The sequence below is a fragment of the Fukomys damarensis genome, unplaced genomic scaffold (genome assembly GCF_012274545.1).
Source record: "Fukomys damarensis isolate Sample0158 unplaced genomic scaffold, DMR_v1.0_HiC HiC_scaffold_35, whole genome shotgun sequence".
Taxonomy (NCBI): Eukaryota; Metazoa; Chordata; class Mammalia; order Rodentia; family Bathyergidae; genus Fukomys; species Fukomys damarensis.
The window spans coordinates 52,680,449-52,708,089 of NW_022900947.1; the positions used below are offsets into that span (position 1 = coordinate 52,680,449).

The 27,641-nt window shown below is 34.4% G+C and overlaps 1 protein-coding gene across 2 annotated transcripts in view; it reads right to left on the bottom strand.

Moving 5' to 3' along the window:
* The window catches only part of Gnrhr (gonadotropin releasing hormone receptor), an 18,710-nt gene extending 6,129 nt beyond the window's left edge, over window positions 1–12,581 (bottom strand). For both annotated transcript variants that reach the window (XM_010611180.2, XM_010611181.1), the window contains exon 1: window positions 12,063–12,581. In XM_010611180.2, the coding sequence (XP_010609482.1) occupies window positions 12,063–12,581 (519 nt within the window). The remainder of the gene's footprint in view (window positions 1–12,062) is intronic.
* Between the last annotated feature and the right edge of the window lie 15,060 nt (window positions 12,582–27,641).

Consider the following 27,641-nt stretch of genomic DNA (forward strand, 5'->3'; position numbering starts at 1 on the left):
CAACAGAAGAACAAAATACTACAATCAGTAAGAGAAAAGAAACAAATTACATGCAAAGGAAAGCCCATTAGAATCACAGGAGACTTTTCAACACAAACCCTCAGGTCAAGGAGAGACTGGAGTGAGATATTTCAAGTGCTAAAAGAAAACAACCTACAACCAAGACTGATGTATCCTGCAAAGTGCTCTTTCAAAATGGATGCAGAAATAAGATACTTCCATGACAACGAACAATTGAGAAGCTTCATGAATACTAAACCAGCACTACTAAGAATTTTAAACAATATCCTAGAAAAAGACAACGAAGATCACAACAACAGGAGACCCAACAGAGCAAATCAAATAGCCAGGGCAAGAAACTAAAAGGAGAGGACAAAAAATAAAAAGAGTCAACAAAAGGACAATAACATGACAATAATCAGTCAGTACATATCAGTTATAACAATGTCAATGGCCTCAATTCACCAATCAAGAGAAATGGATTGGCAGAATGGATTAAGAAGCAAAATCCAACAATATGTTGTATACAAGAAACACACCTAGTGCAAAAAGAAGCCCATAGACTGAAAGTGAAAGGATAGAAAACAATTCTCCATGCGACAGGAGCCCAGAAAAAAGCAGGGGTAGCAATCTTATTCGCAGACAAAGCAAATTTCAAACCAAAACTGATTAAGAGAGACAAAGAACGCAACTACATCCTTGTAAAGGGAACAATTCAAGATGAAGAGATGAAAATCATAAACATATATGCACCAAATATAAATGCCTCCAACTATATAAAACAAATATTAAGTAACACGAAAAACCAAATAACCACTAATACAATAGTAGTAGGGGATCTAAACACATGACTATCACAAAGAGATAGGTCATCTAGGCAAAAAATCAACAATGAAATACTAGAACTGAACCAAGCTTTTGAATACATGGACTTATTAGATGTCTATAGTGTTCCACCCCACAAAATCAGAATATACATTCTTTTCAGCTGCACATGGGTCATTCTCCAAGATAGATCACATACTAGCTCACAAAACAAGTTTGAATAAATGCAAAGAACTGAAGTTATTCCCTGTATATTATTAGATCACAGTGCAATAAAGCTGGAGATCAATAGCATAAGAAACTATAGGAACTTTACAAACACATGGAAATTGAATAACACTATCCTGAACAATCAATGGATCGCAGAGGAAATCAAAGAAGAAATCACAGTTTTTACAAATAAACGAAAATGCCAATACAACATATAGGAATCTATGGGACACAATGAAAGCAGCTCTACGTGGAAAATTCATAGCACTAAATGCCCACATTAGGAAAACAGAGCAAGCTCAAATAAACAACCTAATGATGACTCTTAGCCTCCTAGAAAAATAAGAGTGAGAAAAACCCAAAGCTCGAACAAGAGAGGAAATTGTAAAGATTAGAGGACAAATCAATGCAATGGAAACTAAGAAAATGATATAAAAAATAATCAAAGAGTTGGTTTTTTGAAAGAATAAATAAAATTGATAAACCCTTAGCAAACCTTATCAAAAAAAGGAAAGAAAAGGCTCATATTCATGCAATCAGGAATGAAAAAGGTGAAGTCACAACAGATCCCACAGAAATCCAGAGGATCATTAATACATACTATGAGAACCTGTACTCTAATAAAATGGAAAACACAGAAGAAATGGACAGATTTCTAGATACTTATGAATTACCAGAGTTGAATGAAGAAAATAAAAAACATTTTAAACACCCCAATTACAATCAGTGAAATTGAAAATGTAATTAAAAACTTACCAACAAAGAATAGCCCAGGTCCTGATGGATTCACTTTTGAATTTATAAGACGTTTAAAGAAGAACTACTGCCATTACTTTTCAGACTTTTCAATGAAATTGAAAGGGAAGCAATACTTCCACATTCATTCCTGGAAGCAAATATCACTTTGATTCCCAAACCTGGGAAAGATGTAACTAAAAAAGAGAACTACAGGCCAATCTCCTTAATGAATATAGATGCAAAAATCCTCAGTAAGATACTAGCAATCAGAATATAGAGGATCATCAAGCAGATCATACATCCTGACCAAGTCAGATTTATTCCAGGGATAGAAGGATGGGTCAACATATGTAAATCAATAAATGTAATACACTATATTAACAAAGTCAAGGACAAGAACCACATGATCCTCTCAATAGATGCCAAAAAAGCATTTGACAAAATTCAACACCAATTCATGATAAAAACCCTGCAAAAAATTGGAATAGACGGTCTATATCTCAATTTAATAAAGGCTATCTGAAAAACCAACAGCCAACATCATATTTAATGGCCAAAAACTGAAAACCTTCACATTAAAATCAGGAACAAGACAAGGATGCCCACTATAACCACTCTTCTTTGATATAGTTCTGGAAACATTAGCCATAGCAATTAGACAAGAGAAAGAAATTAAAGCAATAAAGATAGGAAAGGAAGAAGTTAAATTGTCATTATTTGCTGATGATATGATGCTCTACATTGAAGACCCAAAAAACTTCACCAAAAGACTTCTTGACTTAATAGACACTTTTAGCAGAGTAGCTGGATACAAGGCCAACACCTAAAAATCAATAGCCTTCTTGTACACAAATAACAGACTCACTGAACGAGAAATTGGGGAAACAATTCCTTTCACAATAGCACCCAAAAAAATGAAGTATCTGGGAATCAACCTAACAAAAGAAGCAAAAGACCTCTACACTGAAAACTACAGCACTCTGAAAAAAAGAGATCGAGGAGGAAATAAGAAAATGGAAAGATGTCCCCTGCTCCTGGGTAGGAAGAATCAACATAGTGAAAATGGCCATACTACCAAAACTGCTATATAGATTCAATCCAATACCAATTGAAATTCCAACACTACACTTCACAGAACTAGAAAGAAAAAATCCAAAAATTCATTTGGAACCATAAGAGACCTAGAATAGCAAAAGCCATCCTAGGCAACAGACACATGGCAGTGGGAATAACAATTCCCAATTTGAAACTATACTACAAAGCCACTGTGATAAAAATGGCATGGTACTGGCAAAGAAACAGACCTGAGGATCAATGGAACAGATTGGAAGACACAAAAACAACTCGAAATGCACTCAGCTACCTCATCTTTGACAAAGCAGCTGATAGTTCCCACTGGAGGAAAGTTAGCCTCTTTAATAAATGATGTTGGAAAAACTGGATCTCAACCTGCCACAGATTAAAACTAGACCCTTATCTGTCACCATGCACTAAGTTAAAATCCAAGTGGATTAAAGATCTAAATATAAAAACAAAAACACTAAACTTTCTGGAAGTTATGCAGAACTCTAGAAGACATTGGCATAGGAAAGGACTTTATGAACATATCCTCAGTAGCACGGCAATGAGCACAAAGAATCAACAACTGGGATTTCATCATATTAAAAAGCTGCTGCACTGAAAAAGAATACACTAAGAGAGCTAAGAGACAACCTACAATGTGGGAAAAAATTTTACCAGCTGCTCCTCAGACAAATCACTATTATCTAGAATAAAGAACTCAAAAAAAAAAATCAGGACCCCCCCCAGGTATAAGAACCTGATTCAAAAATGGGCATCTGAAATGAACAGACATTTCTCAGACAAAGAAGTAAAAGCAGCAGATAAGTATATGAAAAAATGTTTCACATCACTGGTCATTCAAGAGATGCAGATGAAAACAACACTGAGATTCCACTTCACCCCAGAAAGAATGGTTGCTATCAAGAAATCACACAATAACAAATGTTGGCGTGGTTGTGGGGAGAAAGGAACCCTTCTCCATTGTTGGTGGGAGTGCACACTGGTGCAACCACTATGGAAGTCAATATGGAGATACCTCAAAAAACTAGGATTAGAGGTTTGATTTGACCCAGCCATCCCTCTGTTGGGTATCTTTCCAAAAGAATTAAAGAATCATACCACAGTGATATATGCACACCCATGTTTATAGTGGCACAGTTTGTAATAGCTAAAACTTGGAAACAGCCTATCTGCCCATTAGTTGGAAACTGGATAAAGAAGATGTGGATTTTTCTATAAAATGGAATACTATTCAGCCACAAAGAATGAGAAAGTAGATTGATTCATAGGTAAATGGGTACATTTTGAGGATATATTCCTAAGTGAAATAAATAAGTCACACCTATGCAAATACCAAATAGTTTCTCTGGTGTGACAAACTAAGATAGTACTCAAGATCCTAATGGCACAATTAGCAATGTGAAATAGGAAGAAAAGGACCAAAGGTATGGGGACAGTGAGAAGGAAAGTGAAAGGGGAACAAGGGAAAAAGAAAAAAAATATGAGAAAATGTAAAAATGGAATTAAAGTGTTTGAAGGTGGGGAGGGGAGGAGGGAGTGAAGGGAGGGTGGGGACGGGGAAAAAATGAGAACCAAGACCTGGCATGTAAAGGTACAAGATCCCAGTAATGAATGTAACTGTATCGTCTACCTAGAATGTACCAATAAATTCAATTTAATTAAAAGAATACCGAAAACAATGTGATACCAACTTATGGGATAGTGATTGCATAACTATATTAGAATAACTATAATAGATTAACTTTTTTCATGTTAGTATAACAGAAAACAGAGTGAATTGCTGTACATCTGAAGAATAAGGTAAATCTCTGTTACAATGGATCAGTCTCTCTGTGGACATACATTTATTTTCAGCTGTGTCCATAGAGAAAACCTAGAAATAATGACAACCTATCAGTAATGAGTACCTCTTGTACCCTAGTACCCAAGTCCTGTTTTCTCAGTACAAGTCTCTACTAAGAGGAACCAGAGGTCATGGGAGGAGTGGCTGACTCCAAAGCTGGGCCAGACAAAATAAAATATGTGCTTCCAATGAGTTGAGCCAAAGAATATGTGTCCATAGAGAATGGTGTAAACAGTGCAGGAGCTAGCTGGAAAGGACTCTTTTCAGCTAAATTTGAGACAGTTTAAATATCAAAATACAAAGGGAAACATTAAAAAACTTGAATAAAATATGAATCTATGACTCCATGCTGATACAAATTAAAAGACAGCAGCAAATACACGGGGAGAGGAAAAAGATCTCTATTACTGAATCCCAACTAATGTAAGAAGGAAAAGTATAAAATGGAATTAGTGATTAATATTTGCTCATCACTGTAATAATAACTGATCTGGGCAAGAATCTCCAATGGTCAGTAAAAATAATGACTGAAAGTTTGAGAAAAAGATATTTACAAAATCTCATCTAAGCACAGTGGCTTCTGCCTATAGTCCCAACTCTTTGTCCCAGATGGACAAATTAATGAGACCCTGTCTCAAAATGAAAAGTGAAAAGGGGTGAGGTTGTAGCTTAATGCAATAATCCTGGGTAACAAAACCCATACCCCTCCAAAAAAGATATTTATAAAGTCTTGAAAGTATCTACCTCCAGGATACTACTCATCATAAAAAGTAAAATGATAACTCTACTGTAGAGAAATAACCACATAATCAAGATAATATTGCCACCTTACACAATGCAATGAGAGGACCAGTATCACCTCTTAAACTGCCTAACTTCACTAGAACATGAGACAGATCCAAACTGAGGAACGTTCTACAAAATGAGTGACCTGCAAGCTTCAAAAATTTCAGTGTTATCATAAAAAAGGGAAACCTTCAGTCTCTAGCTAAAAGGAGAAGTGCAACCAAGTCCCTCACATAATCTAAGATTTTCATTTTTTGAAAGGACAAACATTAAAATGTTTGTAGTGTTGTATCATAGCTATTTTCCTGCCTTGGATACTCATATTGTGACTTTGTGTGAGGAAGTTTTGACATTAACATATTGAGAGGTAATAAGGCCATGTGTGCAGATCTTAAACAATTAGTAAACATGAATGAGAGAGAAGAAAGCAAAGAAGCAAATGTTAAGAAAATTCTAATATTTGGGAATACACGAATTAAAAGTATCCAAGAAATTTTTGCATGATTCTTATAATTTTTTTCTGAGAGTGAAATGATATTTAAAAAGTCTATTTTAAAGCCCAAATTTAATCAACTCTTATGGAAATAGTGCGAGTAGTTTGAAAAATAAATTCTTGTGGGCACTTATTCATCCTTTCCATGTTCAACAAGCACATTTCTTACCTAGTTATTTCCAAGCTTTTGACTGAGAAACTTCATTTTACTGTGAAAAACTATTGGAATGAGAACATCAGACAGTGCAAACACTGCAACCATTTTAAAACTGATAAGTAAATTTGAACAGTTAAACAAATGAGTGATTTTTTTTAAAAAAAGTTTTTCATTGAATTAAGAAGATATGGTTTATTTAACAGGCCCAAAGTTTTCTTTCCTTTTCGGGGGTTGTGAGATAGGGAGTTAAATATGTTATTTAAAAATACTATAAAATATTTCTTTTCTGAGTTTCTAAAGTAGAAATAATAATCTTTTAAAATATATTTGTATTTAAAAAATTGATTTTCAGTTTCAGATCTTTTATCCAAGAGAAAAAAATGTTTAAATTTGTCCAATAGAGGGCGACTAACAATCATATTATCGGTTTTGAATTTGAGAAACCCAAACAAGTGCATTCAGCTAATTTTATCTTATGATTCAGATCAACTTTTCCCCCACCTTACAAAGTGAGTTGTCATACTCTTTCTAACTAGACCTTATTTAAAATTTAATTTTGAGTTAGATGTGTGAATTGAAGTCTTTGGAAGGTTTGCTGGCAGAAAATCTGAGAATCTTGCATTTCTTTAAAATGTAACTGTCTTCCTCTATACCTCTCCAATTGTACTTGGAATCAGATGACCTGAGTTGACTCTCTGATCTGCTCTGTCGCAGTTTCACCTTAACATTTCACACTTTCAGTAACCTGAAATGATGAAATTTTCGTTAACAGTGACTGAAACATAGTACTACAACTACTGAGTATTTTGAATTACTGGTATCAATTTTATTTAACAAATGCTTATTTTTAAAGCAATTCTTTGGTAAAAATAATTATGCCAGGTATTCTCTGTCCTAAAAGATGAAACAAATATGCATTTATATCATGGAATTTAATATTTGGTAATAGCTGTTAGAGAATATATGTGATATCTCTAATACAAGACAGGCTGATAATGTTTAAAAGAGAAATACAGCAAAGTGTATGGGAACTCAGAATCTTAGTTTCCCATAAATAAATTTGTTTTAATCTTAGTTCAACTTATTTTGTGCTTCAAGGCCATTCTTATTTGAGTGGTTAATAAGGATCCACTTTCCTTTTAGTGATTCCTTGGTTGTTGGAAGGATATATATATATATATATATCCTTGATTTCTATGTATTTTGCTTATTTTATCTGTGACTCTAGTTCTTATTGGTGTTTGCTTTATTTTGCCATAAACTGCTCTGTTTTTCTCCTTTGCCTGCAATAGATGTTCATTCCTTCTTAAAGTATTATCTTTAGCCTGCACCTTACTCCACACTGAAAATTTTTTCAAAGATAATACTTTTCATTCAGTTTGTGCTTCAGTTTTCCCATCTTTAAAATGGAAATAGGAAAGATGGGCATGGTGGTGCACACCTGTAATTCCAGCACTCAGGAGGTTGAGGCAGGAGGATCGCTGTGAATTCAAGACCAGCCTGGGCTACATAGTGAGTTCCAGGTCAGTCTCAACTACCTAGTGAGACCCTGTCTCAATCTCTCCCTCAAAAATTTGAAATAGGAATGCTGTAGGATCTATCTCTAAGGGCTACCATAACAATTAAATGAGATATTGCATGCTAAACAGTTGGAATAGTGCCTACACACAGCACTATATGACACAATCTTAACCATTATTATTATAAAATATTGGAGGTATGTAACTTTATATATATGCCGATGTATTTATGTACATATCTATAGATGCCTACCATGTATATTTTTCCTCATGTCTTTTTACTATTCTTAAGCTTTTCCTTCTCTAGACTTCTACAGGGAAAATGTCAATATTGTATAAGGGATAAAATGTAGAAGTTAAAAGTTCTGGCTGTGGTTTAAAGGAGGTAAGACAAAATATGCTTACTGGTAGATAGATCATTTCTAGCTGAAAACAATTGAGGAACTGTTACTTCAGAAAGGGATGTTTGAACTGACTTTTCCTATGAGCGGCACCATGCAAAGATTCTTTCCAGAGGACATCCTTCACAGGTCAAGGCTGGAAAGCAACTCTGGTCACTAGAGACTGGTAATTGGGGCTGCAGTGAGCCTAAACAGAGAAACTTTGATGTAAGGTTTTTCTTTAGATTCTACCTGTGCCCTGCCATGTGTGTCTTAGCAACTACCCTCGATCAGATATTTGTTTGTTTTATGTTTTCTTCTCAAATTAGTTGATATTTTTCCAAAAATTATAAATACATCATGCTTTGGTCATTTCCTCTGATTTCTCTCTCTTGTAAAAATCCTCAAGGACATTTCCTTCCCCCTTGCCTTCCTTCCCTCCCTTCTCTTCCCCTCCCTTCCCTTCCTTTCTTCCTTCCTTTCCTCATCCCTCCCTTCCAGCGTACCTTTAGAAATGCCACGCATAAGACCTGAATTATTATACTCTGGCATGTATAGCTTTAAGGGTGAGTAGTATAGTTTTGTGTCAGAGCAGAATTGGGGTAAATTTACCAATCAGAATGCAATATATAATTTTGAAAAATTTGAAGAAATCCATCTTTATATAAGCATTTCTTTTGGTTGTTTCTTAAAGAATTAACTATGTGCATACTTGTATTTCTGTATTTTATCTTTCTTAATTTCAAAAATCTTATTATGAAAGAAAACAGAAAGGGAAGGAATAAGAAAGGAGGAGAAGAGGGAAATGAAAATTAACTGGATGTTTAAAGTTAATATGTCAAGTTTTATACTGGATGACTTTATATAGTATCACATAGCTTATTTTTTATAATTGCCCTTTCAGTTGTCTTAGCTATTTGCTCATAGCTGGGTAGGAGACAATACTGAGATGTAAGTGCTACTCTTTAAAGCCAGTACTGGTGTGGTTTCTGTAATCCCAGTGGCTTTCAACCTTTGTTGCAGGGAGATTGGTGGTTTCTAAAGTGACTGTGACTGGGGCTCAGTAAACTGTCAGGAGGAGGAGTGCTCCCTCCCATAACCCTACTTGAAAGAGTGCAGCTCCAGCTACATTTGTTTAATTTAATGGGACTCCACATAGGGCTTATTTTTTAAAAAATTTATTACTAAAAATTGAAATTTTATATGCTACACTGTGCTGAAATGTCTGCAAACACCTCCAAACCAACATAGATCTTGGCTTCTGAGGTTAATCATCAGGCAGGTGTAAAATCAAGGTAGCCAGTTTAAAATTGATTATTCTAAGCTTTAGTAAAATGTCTTAAGTTCCCAGATTCCATGGTTATGTTGTGTCAACTAGTTTATTGGTTTATTTTTAAACTGAGATTTGAATGACTCAAGTAATAAGCAACCAGTATATTTGCCAAAGAATGAAACTTGAAGCTGATCTTCTCAGGTAAATTAATCATAATAGGATGTGACTTTGTCAATTGGCTTATTAGCCATAGAGGGTGGTGAATCAGGAGATTTATGATCTGTCACAATCCAGAAATAAAAAGTCTCTATCTCTCTTGTCCACAGAGTGGAAACATTTTTCATTTAAAGAGATAGTAGCAAAGAGCTACAACAGAGAAAAGCTGGACTTAATAAATCCAATACTCATGAATCCAAAAGCCAAAAAATCCAATAGGCCAAGTGACACTGGGAAAAATAATGAATCTTTTAAAATCTGTCTTTCCAAGTGCAAGATGTGCCCATCAATGAGGTATAATCAATATTTTAAAATGAAAAAACGCATTATTCGTATAATGAACATTTTCCTCAGTTACATACGTATGAGAGAAAGAAGAGATAGGCTGTCTCCACATAGCATGTGTTTGCTAATTTGAGTTACTGGTAAAGATGTCTACATTCTGTTGCTTTCAAAGGTCAGGACTTTGTTCTATTATCTGTCAAATGGGGAAGACAGTGTAGCTCCTCTTTACATCACAAAGATAGTATTCATGTTCCTCATTCACTCACTTATTCAAACAATTTTTAGTGTTAAGTCTTCAAAAGAACTTTCGACTGATAAAATTGCACATACTAATATACCCAAACATTTAAAGTTTTAATTTGCTATTTTTTTTTTGTATAGGAATTGAACTCAGGTCCTTGCACTTGTGAGGCAGGTGGTGTCACTACTGAGCTAAATCCCCAGCCTCTAATTTGCTATCTTATAGGTACTGTAAATATTAATGAAGTTGAACACAAAACAGTCCCACCACTTATAGGTGTACCTCTTGGTGTCAAACACAGTCAGACGAACATAACCATAGTATTTTATGACAAATTAATAGTGTACTATTAGGAAAAAGAATAACAACTAAATCTAATTTCTTGCTTCTTTCACTTCAGCTAGATAGATCTCCAGTGAAATTAGTTATACTGTTTACCCTTCACTGAAAAATGTAAATGATGCTGCATTTATTGTTTTCCACCCAAATACCATTCAGCTGAGAAAACTCTTTTCTTACTACTTTTATCTTAAAACCTTTCTTCATTATTTCAATCCAGTCTTGCCTCTTTGTCTTCTTATACCTAAAAAGATTTAAAATTTAAAAATATCAAATTGTATCAGCTTTATATAAATTTTGTATCCACAAAGGAATTACATGTTCCCCACTGTGTCATTGTTTCATGAGTACTAGGCTCCATGTTAGCTGTGCGTATGTTCTCTAAAAAAACCAACCAATAAGCAGGATTCATACTGTACTTCAAAGAAATTACATGGAAATTTCAAGGGCATAAGCCTTGGCTAAATAACTGCACTTCAAGGTGCATATTTGCAAAATTTAATCTTATTCATGTAGTTACTGTGAAAATAATTATAATGTGTTTTACTTAGGGAAAATAAAAGCATTTTAGTTTTTACCATTTTTCCTGAAATGAAACACATACTAATAACATTTTTCAAAAAGTTGGGGAAATTACAGAAAAATTTAGTTTCTTACAGTATTCAGTCAGTTCTACATGGCATTAAAAAAAATCTAGCCAGCTTCAAATATCTAGGTAGATTTTCATTTTTTAGAGGCACGTTTTTGGAGGATCCTAGAAAACTGTGACTTTATTTCTTAACACATTCTTGTATCCTGAGTTTATCATGCAGTGCATTTGTAAGTACACAGTCAAAGAGACACAGTGTTAGTCTGTCATTAAAGGCTCTTTGTTATTTTCCAAAACTTGTTTTTTTTTTTTTTTTTTTTTTTTTTTTTTTGCAAAAAGTTGATCACTGAAAAGGGATCCTGCAGGTCAATCAGCCTAGTTGCTTCTGATGGAGGGGATTTGGAGAGGTGACTACCTCCCACAAAAGGGTCTGCTTCCTACACATCTCGCCGTGAAGCTTTGTCAAAACCTGCCTCTAGCACAACTCAAGTCAACCTCAGAGAAATGTCCAAATTTCCCAAAGTCCAGAGTTTCCCACTTTTCCTCTGTATTCAATCCTGCCTAATTGAAAACTATGGAACATACTAATCAAGATTATTTCCTCTCCGTTGAAGTGAGAGGATTCCTAGTTTCCACATAAAGTGCAGGTATGAAAAGTTATAAAAATTTTCTACTTCTACAAATTTCATAATTCCTCCACACTCTAAATTAACCATTAAATCTATGTCAACCAGAGAAAAAGAATAACGATAATAAGATGAATGAGGTTAATTTTGCATATAGCTACCTTTTAGAGAGCATTTTCTGTGCACTAGAAATTATACTAGATGTTTCAATATGTAATTTTCTAAATTATTACAAAAGGATATGAAGTAGGCATTATCCCTATTTTATAAATAAATGTACAGAGTGGTTAAGAAATTTGCTTATGAAACAGCAGCGTCAGAATTAAATCACTCTGACATCAGAGCCTCAAGCGTTAAACGTGATATAGTACATACCGCCTACAGTAAGACCTTTACTGAATATCAGGTAGGAAATCTTTGATCAGCATAACCACACAAGTTCATGAATAATGGTTTACCTGCGGCCCAGCAAAGACACTACTGAGCACCCATGCCAGGCCAGTCATGTACTGTTCAATCTTCCTGCTGGTCTGCACAGGAAGGGGCCTGGTGATGGCCAGGGTGCGGTCCAGGCTAATCACCACCATCATGAAGGCTGGGGCATACATGGAGAAAAGCTTCAGATAGCTGAAAACTTTGCAGAGTAACTCTCCCGCATACCATTGGACTGTAATGTTCCACATCCCATCCAGTGGCATGACAATCAGAGTTTCGAACAGGTTGGCTAAGGTCAGGTGTTTCAAAAGCACCTTCATTCTTGAGAACTTTTTCCCTTTTTCCTTCTGAGTCCATTTCTGAAGTTTCCATAAGAATAAAGCATTAAAGGTGGTGGAGAGTAGAAAAAGGAAGAAAGTCACCGTCACTCGGATCTTTCCAGATAAGGTCAGGGTAGGAAGGGTGCCCTGCATCAATGGGACACTGTTGTTGATGGCTGAGCAATGATTTTGATTCTCTTCAGAAGAGGCAACATTTTCCATCTTTCCCCAATGATAAATCTTCAATATGTGTGTTTTTGGTACTTCTGAGGTTTTATTGTAATTGAACCCAAGGTCTCTTTTTATTTCTGCCTTCTTTAGCTGGAAACGTCATGTTTAGATTTATGTCAGATGTTGTCCCTAAAGTTCTCTATTTTGAAAGATCAAGGTGAACTTGTTTTGTGAGTTTGTAATCCAACCGAGTGCAAGAACAGAGGATGCCAAACACATTCTGAGGGACAAATGTAACTGTACCACCTCAGCAGACGGTCTGGTTTGCAAATATTTTTTGTTAAGTGAAGGACACTGGAAGCCTTATTTTGAATTTATAAGCCACTCATGATATTAGTTCAATAACTTTAATGAAGAGCTTATCTAAGTATTAGTGAGTGTTAGTGTTTTGTCCTCAGACAAGGAAAATAAAGAGAAATACTAAAAAATTTGATCCAATTAAATCTGTTGTCTTAAGAATTTAATACATACTTCAAAAACATTTCTTTGTTTTCTTTTTTAAACACCCTGTTATTTAAATATTAGATATGTCAGTTTAAAATTATCCTATAAAAACACCAAATTAATAACTTAGAAGCATATTGACCTAATACAAATGAGACTATTCAAATTTATCAATCTTAATGGTTCAGTGTTCAAGTTAGAGTATAAATGATTAAACTTTTATTACTACTGCTTTGATTTTTATAATTATCTCAGTATCGTATTTGCTCACATACAGTGGTATCTTAGTTCATGAGCTTGATTTATTCCAGAATTCTGGGGAAGATGGCCACATTTGTGTTCCTTAGGTAAGATGGCTGCATGTATCACTCTGTGCATTTTTTACAAATGGAAGCAAAATTTTGCAAAATGCTTCTGTTTGTGAAATGAATTGTTCATGAACAGAAGCATTGGTGAATGAAGTATGACTGTAAACTTGATATTGGGGAGAATGCTTATTTCTTGGGCTGGTCTTACAAGCTTCCTCAGCTTCCCTCTTGGATCTTGAACAGTTATATGAATTGCTTACCTTGGCTCCCTCTTAACTGTCACAGTATGTTCAGAATTCACTGGCTTCTCTTACTACTCACAGATTTGGATATTAAGAAAATTATCATACAAAGTATAGAATTTGGCTTCCCAAGTAGTTTTCTGAAGGGTCTAGATGTATTTCCTAATACAGAAGTAAATTTCTGTTCTGAAACTGATTGTTTTGGAGTGACTAATGAACGGAATGAGTAGAAAATGAGAAATACATCTTTTAGAAGCAAGGAAGTCTGTGACATAAAGTCTAGCAGCTTATCACAGATTTGTGACACCTGGAAAACAACTTAAGTGAAAAAGAAGAGAAGCTCTGGGAATTAAGAAAGAATCACCCAGGAAACTAGAAATCATAGATAAACTGGAGAAATTGAAGACAACACACAGAAAAGAAGGAAGCATGCCAAATGCTAACCCAGACTTCTGGAAAAGGGGACTTGTTTCCATACACACAAGGTAAGCCCAGAGAGGGTTGGCAGTCCCAAGGAGAAATGACAACTGAGCTGGCAACAATACCCCCAAGAAAAGTCTTCAGTTGTTATAGTCTGCAAAAACAGCACAGAGTTTTACCTAAAAGTAAATCTCTCTCTAACATAGGCTAGAGTTGAAGAAGAAGTACACTGCAACATCCACCACATTTGAGAGTGATTTATCAGGTGCCATTTTGGAAGAGGTAATTGTTTAAGATTGAGCTACTCCATGAATCAGAAGGCACAGAATAACTATACTTAAGGGTTTTTTGGGGTCATCCTAGCACAACGACTAGGTCAGAGATGGCCATATGAGAGTTCCATAGAAAGAATAGGCTAGATATAGGCCCCCCTGAGAAGTTTGAACTCAAGCTGAGAAGGACACTGGGGTTTTACCCTCTGTGGTGAGAAGTAAGGCTAATTTTGGGGAAGAGCTGGGTTTGAAAGTGCTGGCATTAAGTCCAGCAGACTACTTGACCCCCACCTCCCCTTACCACACCCTACTGTCCACATCTAGCACCAAGATCAGTGATCTGCTTGCTTTACTCATTTACCAGCTTGGATGGTTTCTATAGTCTGCAGTGTAGACAGAAGGGCCTCTGGAGTGTGTATGAGAGGAGAGGTTTATAAACCCACATCTTTAAAATTAGGCAGAGAAAGCAGTGATTTGGGTGCACAGAGAGACCTAGAAACTGGGTGTTACTGGGTTTTAGAGTCCTGGAGTCTTGTTAGAGGTGTTTGTAGGTTCTTTGTGTCCTAAGCCAAGAATTGGTCAAGACAAGAGAAAATGATAGCAAAATTTTATTAAAGGTAAGGAAAGAAACACTCTGCAGAGCAAATTTGAGCAATGTAAAAGTAGGAAAATAAGCTCAATCCTTTCTGTATCCCCCACTCTTGAGGCTGATGTCAAATTTAGACCATCTTATTGAAAACCTGCTCTAGTTCTCCAGAAACGTCTATGGGCAGGGCTTTGGGCAGGTGTCCTGGGACTTTGTAATTAACTGATGATATCTTCTTCTCCAGCCAGCTTTGCCACATCCTAATCTCCTGTCTCAGACCTAGGGCAGATATCACTCACTGTCTACTCCCAGCAAGAAAATGCAGAAGGATGGCATTCACATACAAAAAAAGTGAGTGTGAAAACTAAATGGATTTTGGATTCCAATTCATCAAGCCCTGGATACAAATCACTCACTCGAAGACATGGAGGAATTTCTTGGACTCATTTTCCTTTATCGTTGGATTTTTTTTGTGTGTGGGGGGGTTTGGTTTCTTTTCTTTTTCTTCTCTTTTTTCTTTTTGTTCTTCATCTTATTTGTTCTTTTACTTTTATTTATTTCTATTAATTTTCTTTTATTACTTAATTGGATCCTTTAGTATCACTTTTCTCTCCTCATCTTCCTTTTCTTTATTTTTTTCAAAATTTCTTTTCATTTTCCTCTTCCCCACATACTTAATTTTGTTAGTATTATTAAGCTTTATTAATTTTTATTTAAAAATTTATTAGTACATGTTTGTGGTGCATAATGATCACTTACACAGTAGGAAATTGGTAGAGATGTTCATTACTGGAGATCCCTGCAATTAAGTTCCAGTATCCTGTCCAGTATATGACGTAAGCCTGAGGAAAAAAAAAAAGACAGAACTAAGAGAAAGTAGGGTGCCAGGATGACCAATGCCAGTGCAACTGAAAAGGCCCTGGCCCAGTCCCTGGCCCTGACTTTTATTGGCAATCAGCTGGGGTAAAGGCAAGCTGCATGCACAGGTAGGGCTATGTGTGGTTTCTATGGAAATTAATATAAACAAGGCTGCTAATGACAAAGCAGTCTCAAATTAGGACAGAATAAGCAAAATATATAGTTGAAATTAGAACATTATCCTTCTAGTCTGAAGATTTTAGTTGTGGGAACAGAATTTGGGTGGAGTTACTCTGACCTTGGCACTAAGCTTCAGCCAGACTCACTTTTGTAAATTGTGGGGTTCACTCTTTGCACCCTGCTTTGGCATAATCAATATTACAGTCCTTTGCATCTCAATTCTTTTTATCCCCTTTCTTCAACTCCCCTTTTTTTGCCAACATCAGATTTTTTGTTTATCTTATAAGTAAATTTATATATATATATATATATATATATATATATAGCTTACCAACCAGACCAAAAGGCCTAAAAAACACATAAGAAAATCATGCTAAATCAAGGTACACTTTCATTGTTATTATATGTGCTGCCGAAGTGAGTACAAGGTACACTTTTAGAAACATTGTCCATGCTAGATAACAATAACATTTTCCTCCCTTTTTGGGCTTATGTGTCTGATTTTTTTGGTACTGGAAATGGAACTCAGGGCCTCATGCTTGCCAGGCAGGCACTATACCGCTAAGCTACATTCCTGGCCCTTGTGTGTCTGATTTACTTCACTTAATGTAGTTTCAAAGTGCATCCATTTTTCTACAAATAACTCAAATTTATTCTGTTTTATGGCAGAATAATACCACTTTGTGTGTGTGTGTGTGTGTCTGTGTGTGTGTATATATATAGATATATGTATATATCTATATATATGTCATATTTTCTTTACTCTTTCATCTGTTAATGGACATAAAGGGTGTTTCCACAATTTAGGTCCTGTGCTGGTATAAACACAGGCATGCATATATCACTGTTGTATGATGTCTTTACTCTTCTGGGAAGATATGTAGAAGGGAAATAGCTGGGTCAAATGGAATTTCTATTTTTTGTCTTTTGAGGAATTGCCATATGGATTTCCATATTGGTTGTATCAGTTTACAATCTCACCAAAAACAATAAATGTTTTTCCCCACAGCCTTACCAGCATTTGTTATTGATTGATCTTTTGATGGTAGCTATTCTTTCTAAGTGAAATGGGATTTGTGTTGTTTTAATTTGCACTGCTCAAATGGCCAGTGATTTTGAAAAAGTGATCATGCATTTATTGGCCATTTATATTTCTTCATCTGAGAAGTGTCTAGTTTAGATGCCCATTTTAAAAATTGGATCTTTAAATTCAGGGGTTTAATTTTTTTTGAGTTCTTCATATATTTGAGATATTAATCCTTTGAGGAGTAGCTGGAAAATAATTTTCCTATTCTGTAGGTTGTCTCCTTACTCTGTGGTTGTTTTCTTTGGTATGCAAAAGCTTTATAATTTGATGTGATCCCATTTGGTAATTCCTGATATTACTTCTTGTGCAACTGGGGTTTTACTTAGAAATCTTTTCTTATACCTATATCCTTGTTTTATTTGTCCAGAACATTAAGTATTTCTGTTCTAATATTTAGATCTTTGATTCATTTTGATTATAGTTTAGTGCCTGGTGAGAGATTGCTCTAAATTCAATCTTGAGGATGTGGATACCCAGTTTTCCCAGCATCCTTTGTTAAAGCACCTATCTTTTCTCTAGGGAAAGATTTGGCCACTTTGTCAAAGATAGCTGAGTGCGCTTAGACTTGTTTTCTGAACCTTCTATTCTATCACACTGATGCTCAAGACTGTTCTTTTGCCATGATCATGCTCCCCCTGCCAATTAGTGTAGCTTAGTAGTATAGCTTGATGTCTGGGGTTAGGATGCCCATCTGCCTTTCCCTTGTTGCCCAGAATTGCTTTTGCTATTCTGGGTCTCTTTTGGCTTCATATAAATTTTAGAATTGAATTGCTTTCACTAGTTATGTAAGGAATGCTATTGGTATTTGCGTTGGAATTGCATTAGATCTATATTTCAGTTTTGGAAGCGTGGAAATTTTTATTATGTTGGTTCTGACCATCCAGAAACTAGATATCTTTCCGTTTATTGATATCCTCTTCAATTTCCTTTTGCAAAATATTAGAGTTTTCCTTGTAGATGTATTTCACTTCCTTAGATTAATTCCTAAGTACTTAATTTTTCTTGATTCTAATCAATAATTCTAATTTCCTTCTTAGTAAGTTTGTTATTGGTGTACAGAAATGCTATTGATTGTTGAGTGTTGTTCTTGCTGTGCTACTGAATTTGGCTATTAGTTCTAGGAGTTTTTGGATGGAGGTTTTGGGGTCTTCCATGTAGAGGATAATGTCACAGGCAAATAGTGATAATTTAAATTCTTTTTTCCTATTCACATCCCTGTTATTTCTTTATATTGTCTAATTACTCTAGCTAATGTTTCAAGAGCTACATTGAACAGAAGTGATAGTGAACATTCTCATTTCATTCCTGATTTTAGAAGGAAAGTTTTCAACTTCTTTTTGTTTAGTAAGATGTTTGCCATTGGTTTGTCACAGATGACTTTCTATTCCCTTTTTCTTCATTTTTTTTTTAAATGTCATGAATGGTTGCTGGATTTTGTCAAATGCTTTTTCTGCTTGATTTGTATATGTTGAATCATTCCTGTATCCCTAGGATGAATCTTAGTTGGACATGATGTATGAAATTTTGATTTGCTGTTTGCCAGTATGTAAGGATTTTTACGTCTTTGATCATTAAAAGGATTGGCCTGTAGTTCTCACTTTGGATCCTTTTCTGGTTTTGGAATCAGGGTAGTGTTTGCTTCCAGGAGTAACTTTTGTGAGTAGTGCTTCCTTTTCTATTTCATTTCAGTTTGAGGAGTATTGGCATTAGATCTTTTTAAAATTTCTTACTGAATTTGGCAGTGAATCCTTTGGGACCAGGGTTTTCTTAGTTGGTAGTGTTTTGTTTTTTATTACTTCTTCAATTTCACTCACTGTTATTGGACTATTCAGTATTTTTATATCTTCTTTGTTCAGCTTTGGTAGTTCATATCAATCTAGGAATTTATATATTTGTTCAGAATTTTTCATTTTATTAGAATACAGATTCTCAAAATAGTGACAATAAACTGGATTTCTGCAGAATCCATTGTAGTCTCACTCTTTTCATTTCTAATTGCATGGATATGTGTTTTTTCTTTCCTTATTTTGATATGGTTGGCTAAGAATTTGTCTATTTTGTTTAATCTTTCAAAGAATCAACTTTTTCCCCCATTAAATTTATTGGTATATTTAAAGCAAACAATACAGTTACATTTATCATTGGGATCTTGTACCTTTACATGATATGCCTTGATTCTTATTTTTTCCCTATACCTGTGACCTCTGTTCATCCTTTTCACCCTTCCCTATTTACAAAGACTTTGTTTCCATTTTTTCCCTTTTTTCACATTTTTTCTTTTCCCTCATTTCCTTTCCCCTCCCCTTCCCACTTCCCCTTCAGCCATTTTCTTCCTATTTCACACTAAGAATCAACTTTTTGACTCATGCATATGTATTTTTTGTCTCAGTTGCATTAATTTCTGCTTTAATTCTTGTAATTTCTTCCTCATTCTTGGTTTGTATTATTCTCGTTTTACTAGAACCTTGAGGTGCATCATTAGGTGATTAAATTGAGTTCACTCTTTTATTTTATTTTTTTGATGTGATAATTCACCACTATAAATTTCCTCTTAGGACTGCTTTCATTGTGTCCCATGGGTTCCAGTATGTCATACTTGCATTGTCATTGGACTGTAGAAAATGTCTAATTTATTCTTTAGTTTTGTCTGTGACTCATTGATATATAAATCAATATTCAACATAATATTATTTAATTTCCATGTTTTTGCATAGTTTCTGTTGCCACTAATTTCTAGTTTCATTGCACTGCATACTGCTAACATCCATGGGATAATTTTAGTTCTTTTGTGTTTACCTAACATGCTTTAATGGCAAGTCTGTGGTTTATTTTAGAGAAAGTTGTGTATGTTTCTGAGAATAATGTGTATTCTGTTGTCAGGTGGAACACTCTAGATATCTATTAAGTCCATTTGTTTGAAGGTTTTTTTCAACTGTGATTATTTATTGCTTTTTTGTCTGTTTGATCTATTTGTGAATATAGGGTATTGAGGCCCTCATTTCAATTGTATTGGTGTTTATCTGATTTTTCATGCCCATTAGTGTCTGCATTATGAAGTTGGTTGCACTGATATTTGGTGTGTCTGTTTATAATTGTTAACTTTTCCTGTTGAACTGTTACCCAATACGTAGTGAGTTTCTTTGGATATTCTGATCACTCTTAGTTTGAAGTTACTTTGTCTGAAAATAGGATAGCACTCCTGATTTTTTCTGGGTTCCTGTTATGTGGAATATTGTTTTCCATTTTTTGATTTTTAATCTGATTTTCTTTTTTAATTAAATGTGTTTCTTGTATACTGCATATAATTATGTTTTGTTTCTTGATCCATTCTGCTGATTTGTGACTTTGGATTAAGGAGTTGTGATCATTCACTTTGTGAGTTATTACTGAAATAATGACTTATTCCTGTCATAGCATTATTTTCCTGTTACCGATTTCTTCTTTTTTTTTTAAACCATTTGTTTGTTACTGATTTCTTCATTTTTCAGCATTTTGTTTTGCTGCTCCTCTTGCCAGGCATTTTTTTTTTCTTATTGGCATTGTTGGCTTTCTTGTCTCTTGAGGATTTTTTTTGTAACACTGGTTTGGTGGTCATGAATTTCTTGAGAGGTCCCTTGACATGGAAATATCTTATTTCACTGTTGATTTTAAAGGAAAGTTTTGTGATCTGTAAGTCAGTGTTGAAAGTTATCTTTAGGGATTGAAACACTTCACTTCAAGCCCTCCTGACCTTTAAGGTTTGTGTAAATAATTCTACTGTAATTCTAATGGGCTTAACTTTATATGTGATTTGTTGTCTTTAGTAGTTTTTAAGAGTTTGTCTTTGTGATGAACTTTCGGTATTTTGAATATTACATGATTTGGAATAGTTTTTTTTTTCAGTCATTGCTGTTTGGGGTTCTCTATGCCTCACTTACCTGCATGTTTATTTCTTTCCCTTATTTGGGAAGTTTTATGCCGTTATATCTGTGAGCAGATTTTTTTAATGCCATTTGTGTTTTCTTATTTTTCACTTACTCCAGTTATTATTATGTTAGTCTTTGCATCATCTAGTGGTCATTGGATCAAGTTTCATGTTTTAAAGGTATCTAAGTAGGTGGTCTTTTAAGGCATCATTGTCTTCTAGTTCTGAAATTCTGTCCTCATATCAGTCAGTTCTTTGGCCCATACTTTCATATGACTTTTAATCCTCTGGATTTCTGATTGAAACCTTTTCATAGATTCTAATTCTTTGGTAAACTAGTCATTCATGTTTTGTATCTTTTTTGTTTTTTTGTTTGTTTGTTTGTCTTTTGTACTGGGAATCAAACTTAGGACCTTGTGCTTGCCAGGCGGGCATAGCCCCCACTAAGCTAAGTCTCTAGCCCTTTATCATTTTGTTTAGCTCATCTAGCTTTTTATTAGTGTCTTTTGAAAGCCTCTGCATCTTTTTCATTACTTCAATTATCTATTTAGTTATAGCTTTTCTAATCTTGCTGAGTACTACTTTGAGCAGATTTTAACCTCTTCTGCTCTCCTTTGAGCAATTCAAGTATGTGGCTTATGCTATTCTTCCCCTGTGTGTCCCCTGGATTGGATTCAGGGGAGTTGGGTGTTTTGGAAGGCATTTCGTTGCCTTTTCTTCTCATGTTTCTATTGTTTGATTTTATTCTGTGAGTTGTGGATAATTATAGCCTGAAGAATTTGATGCTAATGCAGAGATCTCTTTAGTCACTTTTCAGTAATGTAATTTTGTTTTGATTAACCATAACCCTTTGCCACAATTCCTAGATCCAACTGCCTTGGTTAATTTGGAAGCGAGGGGATGTAGTATAGTCAGTCCAGCTACTAAATTCTCTGGGAATGCACTCTACTATTGCTAATGTCACAAAGGCAGTCTTAGTGCTGGCTTACAGAGGTATAGTGACAATTATGTCACCCAGTTATTATCAAGTGAGTAAGCTACAGTAATATCATCCAAGACAAATTAAATACTGACATACCATAAGACTTATATATCTCCCTTAATGCTAGAGAAGAAATTGGCAGTAATGATGTAAATGTCAAGGGTGCCCACTGACTTAGAGCTAATATGTACCATATTTTCCCTGAAATGAGCCTGGCTCTTATATTAATTTTTGCACCAAAGGATGTAATAGGGTTTATTTTTAGAAGACTTATTATTTTTTCATGTACAGCGATCTACATTTATTTGTGTACAACCATCTACATTTGTTCATGTACAAAAATCTACATTCAATCAAATATTGTCTTGCCATCTCCTTCTGAGTCACTGTCATAACTCTTCAAACCCTGAATCCTGTCCTGAATTTCTTGCAACTCCATTTTCTGTAGAACATTGGTCCATATCTCTCATATCCAGCAATAGAGCTCACATTAATGCGGACATTTTGTCCATGTAGCCTACTTATATTTCATTGGCAAAACAACTGTCAGTGATTTTATCCCATGAATTCTTTACCCAACTCACGACCTCTTGCAGAGTAGGCTTCATAAAATTTCTATTAAATCAAATGCTAATTGAAGACTTATGAGACAGGACTAGCAACAAAAATAGTGACAGATAAGAATGAGGCCTATACAAAAATGATGAAAAATTATAGGCATCAAAATTCAGAAAACATTTATTTATTTTACATAAGTTCATTAAGTACATCTGTTATAGCACATGGCATATTAAAATACAAAGGTTCATATTAGATACAACCATGTCTATTCATTTCAATATACACATTATTTTTGTATTTTGTCTGTACTCTAGCTGTTTGCAATGTCTTAAATTTATCTGTTTATATAGGTGTTTTCTTCTTGTCCAAAGGTACCTGCATGGGTATTTATAAATAATTTTGATTTATGTTATTATTTATTGTAAATATTGATGTCAATATTATTCATATTTAATTGTATATTGATATAACTATATAATTAATATATCTGTTCTATGTTGTTGCAATGTATATACTAAATGCATCTGTCTGGTTGATGATCTTACCTGGGCCTTACTTTGTAGTAGGTAGGTCTTATATTATAAACATAGTGAAAAAACACGCTAGGGCTTATTTTCCAGTTAGATCTTATTTTCAGCGACATATGGTACCAAATGTGACAACTATATGTCTCTAATGGTAGAAAATTATTGAACAGTAATTTTACAGAGCTAAGTATCAAAGGGTTAGCAAAGCTTTATGGTTATACTATTTAAATATATGGGGCTTTGGAATGGGGGAAGGAAAGTGGAAAACTTTGAAACTTTAAATTCTATAGTATGAGTTGGAGGACAGAGAAGTGGCACAAAGGATCTCATTGTTGAGTTGAAGAATGTTTATAGAATTAGGTAAAGGTAAAAGAAAAAATTGACAAGAAATAAAAGATTAAAAAAGAAGAGAAAAAGAAAAAAATATATGGGGAGTAAAAATAAAGAAATGATTAAAGGGAGAAGAGGAAAAATAAAGATTTGTATCTCTGTAGATTTAGTCTTCCTTTCTCATAAGCCACGAACCAGGAATGGGGAGAAAATTCAGATTGTTCCTTCCTTTTTCCACATTGTGTTTTGTCTCTTCAATATCTGTGTAGGCCCCGGTTTTCCCATCAGATTTTTCCCGAGTCCTAGGGATCTACCTCCCATCTTTTCTTCCCTACATTGTTATTTTCCAGTGTCTCTATTCCAAGTCTTGGAGAGGCTAATTTGTTGCTTATGATTCCATCATTTTCTCAGAAGTCTTATTAATTTTTAAATATATAGTTGACTCTATGCTATTATTGTTGAATTTTTTTATTGTTAATGAGAAGAGTATATTTGTGGCATTTAGAAGATATTTATTGTATGTCAATATTTGGATTGTCCGTGAGTATATTATTACTGTAGGCCTCTTGTCTATTACTAAGGGTTGTTTAGTCATAGCTTTTATTTGTTCTTATTGTATGTCGGTACTCAATTTGCCTTTGACTCTATTATTGTTGCTAATTTCTTTGCTAATACCAGGCATGGAATAGTCGTTGCTTTAATAATAATTGGATTTTACTTTGTATCAAAATCTGTTTGTTTTTATGTCCCTAACATTACTACAGTTTATTTCTGGAGAACTGGGTGCTGGACCAATTACACAGTATCATCATCTCCCAAAATTAAAAGATGTAATCGTATCTTGGGACAGAGGCAAAAGCCCATAGTTTGCCATACCCAGAGTGCATTACTAGGAAGCAGATACTAATTAAGAGATCTCCATACTAGCAACAAAGTGAGGAGAGAGTGTCAGAATTAGAATATAGGGCTGATGTAGGTGATCTTTTATGCAAAGTTACCTTAAAAACAAGAAAACATGGGAAAAAACAAGAGGACCAACTACTACGGAGTGATGCAAAGAAGATAAAGATTAATTGGAATTACTGAAAAATCAGAAAATAGCAGCAATAGCATACATTTTTTAACAGAAATAATAGCAGAAAAAATTTCAAGTATAGGGAAAGAATCTGACTTTGATAATTGTTGAGTTGAATGCATACAGAATCTGAAATAGCCATGATCAGAAAAGGTTTTGTCTATTACATATCATATTAAAAACATAGAAGTCCAGTAAAGGGACAGAATCTTAAAAGCTGTTAGAAAAAAGCAATAAATCACTCATAAAGGTAAACCTATTAGAATTACAAAAGGCTTCTTAAAGGCCAGGAGAGCTTAGAGCAAAATATTTCAAGCTCTAAGAGGAAATAACTTTTAATCAAAACTGATATATACTGCAAAACTATCTTTTAAAATTGATCTAGAAGGTCTTTCCATGATGAAGAGGACTTTAATAAATTCATGACTGCCAAACTAGAATTCTGAAAAATTTTCAGATATCCTAGAAAGAAACAATGAAACCAACAATGTCAGAGGATCTTATAGAATGAATACACCAGTAAGGGTGAACAGTTAAGCAGAAGAGAAACAAAGGAAATTAGCAAATGGAAAATTATACAATGACAGTAATGAAGCATTACCTTTCAGTAATAACAATCTGTGATGTCTCAAGTCTTCAACAAAAAGACAGAGATAGGCAGAATAGATCAAGAAACAAAACCCAGTGGTATGCTGTATATAAGAAACACATTTAATCCAAAAAGAAATATATAGACTAAAAATCATGGGATGGAAAAAAAAACACTCATCTCTGTAATAGGAGTCCAAAAATGGAAGTAGCAGAAGTGGCTACCCTACTTTGAGACAAAGTGGACATCTAGTCAGTATGGATCAAAAGAAGCAAAGAAGATCTTTACATATTAGTTAAGTGATCAATTCAACAGGAAAAGATGACAAATATAAACATATATGTATAGAACTGGGTATACCCAACTTCATATTAGCACAACTGAACATAAAAGATCAGAAAAACATCACAATTTTAGTGGGATCCTTTAGTGCCCCATTTTTACAAATAGAAATTTATAAACAAGTAGACAAAAAAAAGTCCACAAAGAAATGTAGAGTTGAGCAAAACCTTTATTCAAATAGACTTAATATCTAGAGAGTGATCAGCTCAACAACATAATACACATTCTCAATATCACATGGGCTTCTTCCAAATAGATCACATACTAGCCTATGAATCATGCTTAGGTAAATGCAAAAAGCTGAACTTATTCCATGTGTATTATTAGATCATAGAGCAGTGAAACTAGAAATCAGTGGCAAAAAAAGCAGCAGAAAAGATTAAACAATACACTGTTGAATAATTAATGGGCCACAGAAGAAATAAAGGACGAAATTAGACAGCTCTACAATGAAACAACATGCCAATTCAACATTCCAGAACCTATGGAGAAACATGAAAGCAGTCAGAGGTGGGAAATTTATAGCTGTGAATGCCCACATCAGAAAAAGAGTGAAAATAACTAAATAATCTAATGATATCCCTCAAGGTCCTAGAAAAACAAGAACAATCTGAATCCAAAGCTAGTAATATGGTATGGTGTATATAAGAAACACATTTAACCTAGAAATAAATTCATAAACTAAAAATCATAGGATAGAAAAATATTGTTCCAAAATAAGACAGGGACCCAACCAAAAAAGAGAACTACAGTGAATCTCTTTAATGAATGTATACAAAATCCTCAGGAAGATACTGGAAAACAAAATGTAACAAATCATCAAAAATAGCATATATTATGACCATGTAGGCATCATCCCAGGGATGCAAGGATAGTTCAAATTATGCAAATAAATTAATGCAATCAATATGCAATTAAAAAACAGAATCAAAGACAAAAATCTCAGTTGACACAGAAAAGGCCTTTGACAAAATCCAACATCTATTCTTGATGAAACTCTGAAGAAAATAGGTCTAGAAGGACTTTATCTCAAAGCTATTTATGATAATCTATTGTCAATTTCATATTAAATGAGGAAAATCTGGAAGCTTTCCCTCTAAAATCAGTAATAATATAAGGATGTCTGTCATCAGTATTCCTCTTTAATATAGTACTTGAACAATTAGCCAGAGCAATAAGGACAGTGGAAGAAATAAAAGGGATATGTATAGGAAAATAAGTCAAATAATCATTATTTGCAGATGACATGATCCTCTACATAGGAGACCCAGAAAATTTCACCAAGATAATCCTAGAACTAATTACAAAATTCAGTAGTGCAGTACAATACACAGCTGATACACAAAAATCAATAGTGTTCCTGTATATTAATAATGAACTCATTGAGAAAGAAGTTAAGAAAGCAATACCATTCATGAAAAGTTAAATATTTAGGATTTAGCCTAATTGAGGAAATAAAAGACCTCCACTATGAAAACTACAGCATTCTGAAAGTGAAAGATTGAAAATCACATCAGAAAATACAAAAGTATCCTACATTCCTGGATGGCAGGGCCAATATTGTCAAAATGGCTGTAATTCCAAGCTCATATACAGATTCAACACAATCACTATCCAGATCTCTATAGAATTCCTGACATAATTAGAGAAAACAATCCTAAAATTCGTATGCAATTAGAAGACATCCAGAGTAGCAAAAGCAAACTTGGGCAGCAAAAGCAAAGAAGGAGGCATCACAATCTCAGATTTTAAGTTATATTACAAATGAATACAGCAATAAAAGCAACATGATAATGACAAAAAACAAATGTGGATTAGTGGAACAAAATGGAGAATGAAGAAACAACTCGAAGCATTTTCAGCCATGTAACCTTTAACAAAGGGACCAAAAGCACACTGGAGGAAAGATAGACTCTTTAACCATTTGCAGTGGGAAAAACTTGCTATTCACATGCAGAAGACTGAATCTAGACTGAGATGTCTGGACTGACCTGTCTCCCTATGTAAAATCAAAATGGATCAAGATCTAAACATTAAAATAGAAACAATGTGCTATAATATAAAATAGGTAAAGCTCTTGAAGTCACAGGCATAGTAGTCAAGACTTCCTGAACAGAACCTCAATTGCACAAGAAATAACATGAATAATCAACAAATGGTACCATATCAAATTATAAGCTTTCTGAATAGCAAAGGAAACAAATGGGTGAAAAGACAATAAAGAAAAATCTAGAAAATTTATGTCATCTATGCATCTAGAATGCCTAAAGAACTAAAAAAAAAAAAAAAGGCTGGGGATTTAGCTCAGCGGTTCGGTGGCCTGCCTTGCAAGCGCAAGGACCAG